Raw genomic sequence first — 8,890 nt, forward strand, 5'->3', positions numbered from 1 at the left:
GGGGGGGGGGGAAGTAAATTGTTATCAGAAGCACAAATGAAGCCTGGGATCCCGTACAGGGGGAGCCGATGATGGAGCCCACCTGTGTGGATTTCCAGGGAGTCCACACAGGGGCCCCGTTGGCCAGGCCAGGGGTGACACGGCTCACCTGGCTGCGCTCCCTCCCAGGGCTCTTCATGGTCATGTTCTCCATCATCTCCATGGACTTCTTCCAGCTGGGGGCAGCGCAGGCCAGCTACCTCATGTCCTACTTCGGGGTCCTGCAGATGGTGAGTGGGCCAGGGCTCCCGCGTCCCCCACCCACCGCCCCGGCCCTCTCCCTCCTGCGTGGGTCTGCGCCCTGGCCAGTAGACAATTTTGCTCGTCGATCTCCAAGGGCCCCCCATGAGTCCCTGGGCTGCCCCCTCTGACTTCGTCCATGGGAGCTTCACACACAGGCCTGTAACTGTCCACTCTGGAGGCCGGAAGTCCAGCATCCAGGGGTCGACCGGACATCGCTTCAAAGGCTCTGGGGGAAGGCCCTTTGTCTCTGGCTGGTGGCTGACTGGCTCCACTTCTGGGGTCCTGGGGTCTCTGTCTGATGTCTCCTGCCCCTCTCTCATCCGGACACTAGTCATTGCCTTAGGATCCCCCCAGCCTCTGACCTTGTGACCTCAGCTTGGGGTACTGCTCTGAAGGTCATGCTAGGGGACAGGCACCGGAGGTCAGGGCTTGTCTTCTAGAGCCCTGCTGAGCCCGGGCAGCCCTGGGCCCAGCACCTTCACTACCCAGGGGGCTCTACCTCCTACCCCCTCAAGCACTGCTACCACCTTCTCTCCCCTCTGTGGCGTGGCTCTGGTCTTGGGGGGGGGGGCGGCTTGCCACCCCCTCTGCCAGTCAGCCCTCCCCTGCCCTCTCTTCTCAGAAGTCTGTGGACATTTCTGGAACTGCCTTCCTGCTGGGTACTTCCAACAGTGCCTCCCTCCCTGAGCACCTCTCCTGCCACCCCTGCCCCAAGTAGGCCCTGCCAGGTGTCCTCAACCCCCCCACCCCCCACCCCACACACACCTGCTACCCTCCCAGGAATCAGCGGCAGGTCTGCCCACCCTGCTCTGCTTGTTGCTTCCTCTCGGCGTGCCTCCCTGCCCCCGCCCAGCAGCACCTGCGGAGTGTGGGATGCCAGGTGGTGAGTGCAGGGTGCTGTCCCCCCAGGGAGGTTGTTGGGTTTGGGTCCCAGTGCCCACTCCAGGACCAGCAGGGATAGAAGCAGAGTGGACAACTGTGGAATGGGCATCGGGAGCTTCATGACTGGTGGCCTTGGCCAGGCCCCTGGGCTGGCCTGTGGAGGTTGAGCTAAGAGGCAAGGCCCCAGGAGGGGGCAGAGGCCAGGCAGGGCTACTTTTATGCCATCTTGGCTGCCCCATGGCTGGGCTCCCAGCTCAGGGTGGGCTTGTGTGCTCACCCACGACTGGGGGAGCTGAGGTTGCCCGGGCCATGCACAGCAGGGCAGGATTTGAACCCAGAACCCCTGGCTGCAGAGACCAGCCTTCTCCACTGCCTGAGCTCAGGGCCTGCGGACCCTGGGAGTTGCTGTGCTGGGGTTTCTGGTGGGGAAGCAGAGAGAACCCCCCAACCCGGGCGTAGGAGTAAGCAGGGCAGGCTTCCTGGAGGGGGTGACTCAATTCCGTCTCCACAGCTCTGTCTGTGAGCCCTGTCTGAGAGGGGAGTCAGTGAGCCTGGGCCCAGGGACCAGGACTGTGCACCGGGGCAAGCCAGGGGCAGTGCAAGGCCCAGCAAGGAGAGTGTCTGGCAGAGGGCAGCCTGGGGGCGAGGTCTGTCCAGAGTGAGGGTCTCATCAGCTTCTGAGAATCTTGGCCCCTCCTCAGGGGAGGCTCCGGAGCATGCCCGTCCTCAGAGCCCTCCCGGTTTGCTGAGCTAAAGGGAGAAGCACCCACATCTCTACCTCGGTGCTACTGCCGGGAGCTGGACAGGAGGTGTCCCCCTGGTAGGTCAGGGAGGGTGGATGGGCCCCCTCGCAACCAACCCCAGCCCATTGGGACCAGGACCGCTGCACCCTGCCCAGGCCCAGGGGGCAACCAGACCAATGGAGCTCCTCACGCCAGGCTGTGGCACAGGGCTAGAGACCCTCCTGGTGGCAGGAGCCCTGGTGGTGTTGTGGTTACATGCTGGGCTGTTCATCACAAGGCCAACGGTTCAAAACCACCAGCCGCTCTGAGGGAGAAAGACGAGGCTCTCTGCTCCCGTAAAGAGTGACAGCCTCGGAAACCACAGGGGCGGTTCTAGCCTGCCCTGTAGGGTCTCCGTGAGTCGGGATCAACTGGAGAGCAGCGAGCGTTTTGGTTAGCATGGGCTGCGCCCGGCCGTGAGCCTGGCTGTCAAAGGAACACCCCCTCCCCCCTTGGGGCCTGGGCATCTTGGCTTCTCTGCAGCAGACCGCAGGGTGGACTCGGTGCCTGCGCCTGCTGTGGGGCAGGGGGCATGGCACATTGGCTAGCTGAGGCTCTGCATGGGTGAGACCAGCATCCCGGGGGCGGGGGGGTAGAGGGGGTATACGGGGACCTGGGGGGGGCCAAGACGCAGAGTTGGGTGTGTGGTGCTGAGGAGCCAGGTAGGACCCACACAGGTTGAGGGGGAGAGGAAGGGAGGCCTGCTGGAAAGGGGGGGACCCCAAGAGGGATGACAGCCATTTACTCAGAGGGGCCGAGGCCAAGGAAGGGCCTGGAGGCAGAGTCCAGACCAGACAGGTGGCGGGCTGCAGGGGGAGCTGGAGCCAGGCCAGGGCGGGAGGCAAGGGCACTGGGTAAGGTAAAGGGGGGCGGGGGGCGGGGCTGCTCAGAGTGGAAATGACACGGGGCATTGGGCGAGAATCCAGGGGCCCCCCACCCACTCACATTCAATTGCTAACTCATAACTTTGAATGGCCCGGACTCCGTAGCAGTGCTGCGGAAGAAATGCCTGGTGCTCCGCTTTCCTAACAGTGGCTTGAAGCCCCTCTGTGTGACGTGGGGAAGGGGTTGGGGGTGGGGGGCTGCAGGACCCGAATGGACTTGACAGCCTGGGGTGTGGGTGTGTGGGTTGGGTTTTGTTTTGGGTAAGGCACCTAAGTTTTGTTCCCTGAGTGGGCAGGCAGTTTTCTTCTCTTGGCTAAAATACCCCGGAGTAGAATTGTTTGGGTCGCCTGGTCAGCCGTGGTCCCTGAGGTCCCCTTGTGGGCTGGACAAGGAGGAAGGAAGACGGCAGGGACACGGTGACTCGGGACAGCGGTGTCGGCGACGGACACAGGAAGGCCCATTCTTCCGTTGCGCCGGATGAGCAACGACGCGGTCTCTCTTGGAAACCGCGCAGCCAGACGGCTCCCTTGAGAGGGAAGATGACCGGACTCGGGGCACGTGCTTGGGATGTGGGCACTGGTCCCTGGAGGACGACGCTTGGGAAGTGGAGGGACAAGATGGATGGACACCGGTGATGGGCTCAGACCTAAGGACCCTTGTGGGGACGGCGCAGGGCCGGGCATGGTCTTGTTCTGTTGTGCCGGGTCACTGTGAGTCAGAGCTGACCGGACAGCACGCCAGCAGGGAACATGGCCATGTGGCCAAAGCCGCTTGGGGCTGGACCAGGGTGGCTGAGTTCATCCTTTGTCTCAGCCTCATGGAGGGGGTGTTGGGGAGGGGTGGGGGGCAGGCACGAGGAGCAAGTCTGGATACAGGCGCTTGAGGAGACGGGTCTTGTCCATTTGAACAGATGTCTCTGAAACCTCTCAGTTCTCCCGGAAGTTTCCTGCAGGGATGCTGGGGGCTAGATCCGGCTTCAAAGCCACACTCAGCAGCCTGGGGGCTCCCAGCCCAGCCACCAGGGTGGTGGTTCACCTGGTTCCCTGCTGGCAGGAAGTGGGGAGAGTGGTTTGGCCTGTTCTGTGGCTTCTCCCCAGCCCTCCACCACACCACACCCGCCCTGCCTCGGGGTGGAGGTACTTCCTGACTGTGGAGATGAACCTCAGGTAGGCGCCTGGGAGTTGCCCCAGGGCTGGGCTGCCCTGAGTCCTTTGGGGCCTCTGCCCTCCCTGGGCAGGGAGGGCTGTACTGAGGAGCCCGGGCTGAGGGGTCCCTCAGGACATGGGGCTGACCACTGCTCCCACCTTGACCTCTAGAGCCCCCCAAGGACCAAGTTTGGGGATCCACACTGAGTGGTGAGGGTGGGACTTATCAGCCACTAGCCTGGGCCTCATCCCAGCTACACCCACCCCTGCCCACCTCAACCCCCTGGTCCTGGTCTCCCCTGATGGAAAATGGGTGCTGGCCTCGAGGGTGGCTGGCACCCGTGGATGGTAGCGGAGCCTCAGTCTTCCCATATGTGAAATGGGGAGATTCCTGCTCCCTCTCTGGGAGGACTGAGGGGCTGGGGTGAGAAGAGGAACTGGTCAGATGACACTGGAGGGGGCACATCTGAGCCATCAGGGTCCCCGGCAGCTGCCCTTTGCCTCGTACACCATCAGTTGTTCTGCCCTCTCCCCCTGGGCAGCCCCTCTGTGGTCACCTTCACTTGTTGTGGGGTGAACTTGAGCTGAGCCCAGTGCAGCTCTCAGGGCACTGGGCTTCTCCCTGCGTTGTGGGGGGCTGACCGCTGGGCGGGGAGTTCAGGCCATCAACCGTCCAGTGAGCAGGTGGGGGTCCAGTCATTTTGCCACATTGGCAGGGACTGAAGCGTTTTTTGGGGGGGGTCCCTTGCGGCCCCGTGGCCCAGGGACACGGCCCTGGCAGGGGACCCGTGGGGTACCTCTCCCCCTGGACGTGGCCAGCCTGTCTGCGGGGGTGGAACCCTGAGGGTTACTGAGGGCCCCTCCTTGTCTGGCCTGGCCCAGGTCATCCAGGGTGTGGTGGTGGGCCGTCTGAGCAGACGCTTCTCTGAGGGCACTCTCCTGCGAGCCAGCGTGCTGATCTTCACAGCCGTGGGCCTGGGCATGGTGAGTACCCCTCCCCACTTTGCCCAAAGAGCCGCACACCAGGCCCCCTGACTCCCTGTGGGGGCAGCTGATCGGTGGTGTGGGTGAGGACTGGGTGGGGGTCCCCTAAGGACCCACGCTCAGCTGGCTGCCCCGTCCGCATCCCCAGGTGCTGATGTCCCACGTGTCCCACTTCTGCCTCCTGGTGCCCGGCTTAGTCTTCAGTCTCTGCGTCCTCAACGTGGTCACCGACAGCATGCTGACCAAGGCTGTGTCTGCTTCCGACACCGGTGGGTGAGCTGCCATGTGGCCCAGTGGGAGGGGCCGGGAGAGGGGCGGCCCTGCCACACCCAGTGGGGGCTGGGTGGCATAGCTGGGGGTGAGAATTCTGCCCACCCGTGGCCTGCCTGGCCCCAGGGCAAGGACCTGGAGGAGGGCTTGGAGTCGGTGGACAGGTGGGCGGGGTTGTGTAGCACAGGTAGGAAGTCACTGACCAGGAGGTGTTAGGGACCAGGGGGAGACAGTTCACCCAGAGGACCAACAGACAGGGTCCCTGTCCCCCTCCTCCAGCACCCACAGGAGATCCCTTGTCAACACCCCCCCATCACATACCAGTAGATCCCATCTCCTCACAGGAGAGACCCTTGGTCACCCCACAAAGAGCCCCATTACCCCACAGGAGAGTACCCTATCCCCCCATACCCCTGCCCTCACTCTGGAATAAACCTGCTTTTGTAAAGCTGAGGAGAGAGTGGGGACTGGGTGTTGGCCTGGCCGACAGGAGGCACTCTCTGGTTCCTGTGGGCTGCCTGGACTCGAAGGGCCCTCGTCACACTCTGGGGACTGGCTGCCCTCCGTGTGTGCCCCCCCCCTCCCCCCTGTCTTCAGAGTGGGCAAGAACAGCCGTAGGAGGACCTGTCCTGGGGGAAGCCTGGGGCTGGGGCTGGTTCCAGGAGGGAGCAAGAAGGCTTGGCTGGGGCGGGGGTGAGCAGAGAGGAGGACCCCGGGCCAGCCCTGCACACCTTCCTTGCCTGGGGAGGAGCCGCCTGCCCGTACCCAGCCTAGCCTGGGAACCCAAGACCTGGAGTGGGTGCTAATTGTGGCCTGTGGGCCGGGGCTGGTTCCCAGGTGTCAGGGCCGGAAGTGGTGAAGCCAGGTTCTACAGGTGCCAAACAGGCTCTCCGACTCCCAGGTGGGCAGAGCCAAGGACACTCTGAGCCATATCCGGTTGGCTCATGGGACCCCTCTCTCATGGCCTCAGGAGGCCCTATGCTTGGTGACTGCCCGCCCCTCCCCCACGCCATGTTGGCCCAGTGTAGACAGTGGCCACGCCCTACCCCAGGGCTGTGATAGTGACCCGTGGCCCCCCCCAGCCCTGCCCTGCAGTCCACCTGCCCCACCTGGGGCTGCCCATCCCTGTCTGCACCTAGAGCCAAGTCCTGCTAGGCTAAGCCTGGGGAAGGTCACCTCTGCCCTCCCCCTGGGGCTCAGATGGGACCTTCCTGAGCAGGCTTGGGAGGTAGGGTCTGCTGTCTGACCTGTGGCCCCAGAACTCCCAACTCCTGAGACTTTCTGGGGGGTAGGGAGGAAGCGCTAGAGGAGGGGAGTCCCTCCTCCCCCAGGGGACTGGACCGCCACTGAGTAGCCCCTCCCCCAACAGGTGCCATGCTGGGGCTCTGCGCCTCTGTGCAGCCGCTGACCCGCACCCTGGGGCCCACCCTGGGCGGTCTCCTGTATCGACGGTTCGGTGTGGCCGTCTTTGGACACGTACAGATGGCCGTCAACCTCCTGGTCTTCCTGACGCTGTGGGGGCAGCCCGTGGCCCATAGGAGGGGCAAGTCACAGTGACCCAAGGCGTGGACTGAAAATAAATACCCCTCAACCACCCCATTGCCAGCTTGCTTATGGGGACGGACTAGGGGCCGGAGCGGCTAGGAGTCTGTCTCCAGCGTGAGGTGGGCCTGGCCTGGCCACTGGTTCAGTCCCGGAATCCCTGCCAGACACAGCCAAGGGTCTTACCGGCACCCCCAGGCCCGGCCCAGCACGTGGCCTGGGGCCTTCCGGAAGGTTCAGAGTCAGACCCCACCCCCTCGTGGTCCCCAGCCAGGGAGAACCAGATCAGGGGACCAACTGGAAGCCAGACCCCCAGCACCAACCCCGCCCCCGCAGGGCCACCTGAGGGAGGGGCTACCTGGGGTCATCTTGCCCACCTCACTGGCCCCGATCCGATGTGAAGGCCAGTTGTGGTCCTCAGCAGACCCCAAGAACTGGGGATCAGCTGTCACCCCACCCCTCAACCAGGGGCATCAGGAGTCGGGGTCTGACCAATCCTCCAAAGGGCACAACTATGATGGGGGGCCCGCCCTTTCCAGAGCCAGGGGTCTTCAGATGACGCTCCCCCACTCCCCGTCCCCAGAAAAGAGGAGCTTGGAGCCTAGGCCAGGCGCCACTCATCTCTGCTTGGATGCCACCAGGGACAGGAGTCTCAGTTTCTGTCATGAGTCATTTTCCCAGACAAGGGTCTAGACCCCAGGGTGGGGTTCCCGAGACCCAGCCAGTGGGGCTGAGACTTGGGGGTGTCCCCAAGTCAGCCCCGGGGTCCAGCCCAGGGGTCTTTCTCCTTCCTTGCTAGGTACAAGAGTGTGCGGGAAGCGGGGAGGGGTCTTCACAGTAGGGGGCTGGAAGAAACTGGGTTGTAGGAAATATAGCTTCTCCGGGCCCAACGCCCAGGACCCCTGGAGGCTGCCCAGTTAAGGGACAGCCAGGCCCCTCCTGTCCTGCTGCTCCTATGGCCGGCTCTCTCCCCTTGTGTTCCCTGGCCAGAAGCCTGTGTAACACACCTTTCACTGTGTGTGTGTGTGTGTGTGTGTGTGGTGGTGGGTGGGGGGAGCCTCCCCTCCCAGGGTGGGGGTAGTCCTGGACATGCTATCTCAGCCCTGCTGACAGGAGCTCAACTGCTGGCTCCCTGGATGCACACACACCCCCACCCACCCCCACCCCCGTGGCCCCCCGACACCCAGGCCAGTGCCAGATCTGTGATTCAAAGACCACTTGCTGGAAGCCATGGCCACAGGGTCTGGTGCTGGGCCTTGCAGGGCCACTCCAAGGGGGTCCCCAGGAGCCGCGGGCCCAAGGCCAGAGTGGCAGAGGCGTCCTTCCGCTTGGTGGCTGCCGGACAGGTGGTGTGTGGGCGGAGGGGCGAGTCAGTTCTCGGGTTGGGCCCATCCAGTGCCTGCGGGGAAGTTTGTGGCGAAATGGGCTCCTCTACCCCACCCCTGCCACCCCGCCCCGCGTCTCCCCCTCCTTCCTCGTCAAGCCCACTGCTTGGCCTTGGCCTCCACACCCTGCCAGCCAGAGCCGAACCCCATGGCACTTCCGGTCCTGGGAAAGTTGACACTTGGGGCCCGTCCAGAGCCAAAGCCAAAGCCAAAGCCGGCTCCCCCGGTCGCCGCAGGAAAGCCACAGGCCGGCAGCGCTGGTAGAAAATGGATCGGCGGAGTTATTTATTTAGAACGGACACTGATGTAAAAAACGAAACACAAAGACAGGACGGTGCCGTGCCGACTATCAAAATAAATATATAGATAGATAGGTCCAATAAGTTAACGCGCCCGCACAGCGGGGCGACCCTGGCGGCGGGTGGGTGGGTGGGCAGGCGGCTCCTCCTCCGGCGGCATCTTGAGGGTGGGGGCAGCCGCAGTCCCCGCCGGACTCCTCCAGTCTCGGGCTCCTGTGGGGGGAGAGGGAGGTCAGCGTGGGACCCGGGAGCGAGGGCGCTCTCCTGGTTCCGGCGCAGAGGGCGGGGGCGGGGGTGCTGGCTGGAAGGAGCTCACCCGGCTAGGGTAGGGGGCTCTCACCCGGCTAGGGCTAAGGGGGACAGGGACACTTGAGGCGCTCACCCGGCTAGGGCGCGTGTGGAAGGCCGGCGAGCGCTTACCTGGCCGGGGAGGC

General features: G+C 64.1%; 2 protein-coding genes across 3 annotated transcripts in view; one reads left to right on the forward strand and one right to left on the reverse strand.

The window, feature by feature from the left end:
- The window catches only part of SLC22A18 (solute carrier family 22 member 18), a 23,384-nt gene extending 16,560 nt beyond the window's left edge, over window positions 1-6,824 (forward strand). For both annotated transcript variants that reach the window (XM_045297343.1, XM_045297342.1), the window contains exons 8-11: window positions 169-269; window positions 4,859-4,960; window positions 5,109-5,229; window positions 6,600-6,824. In XM_045297343.1, coding sequence (XP_045153278.1) covers window positions 169-269; window positions 4,859-4,960; window positions 5,109-5,229; window positions 6,600-6,787 — 512 coding nt within the window. In that variant the 3' untranslated portion in view covers window positions 6,788-6,824. The remainder of the gene's footprint in view (window positions 1-168; window positions 270-4,858; window positions 4,961-5,108; window positions 5,230-6,599) is intronic.
- A 1,717-nt stretch (window positions 6,825-8,541) lies between these two features.
- Window positions 8,542-8,890, reverse strand: part of PHLDA2 (pleckstrin homology like domain family A member 2) — an 829-nt gene continuing 480 nt past the window's right edge. The window contains exon 2 of the mRNA XM_030887535.2: window positions 8,542-8,669. Coding sequence (XP_030743395.1) covers window positions 8,542-8,669 — 128 coding nt within the window. The remainder of the gene's footprint in view (window positions 8,670-8,890) is intronic.

The sequence above is a fragment of the Echinops telfairi genome, unplaced genomic scaffold, assembly GCF_000313985.2.
Source record: "Echinops telfairi isolate 266 unplaced genomic scaffold, ASM31398v2 ScPeMD7_7417;HRSCAF=8455, whole genome shotgun sequence".
Classification (NCBI taxonomy): Eukaryota; Metazoa; Chordata; class Mammalia; order Afrosoricida; family Tenrecidae; genus Echinops; species Echinops telfairi.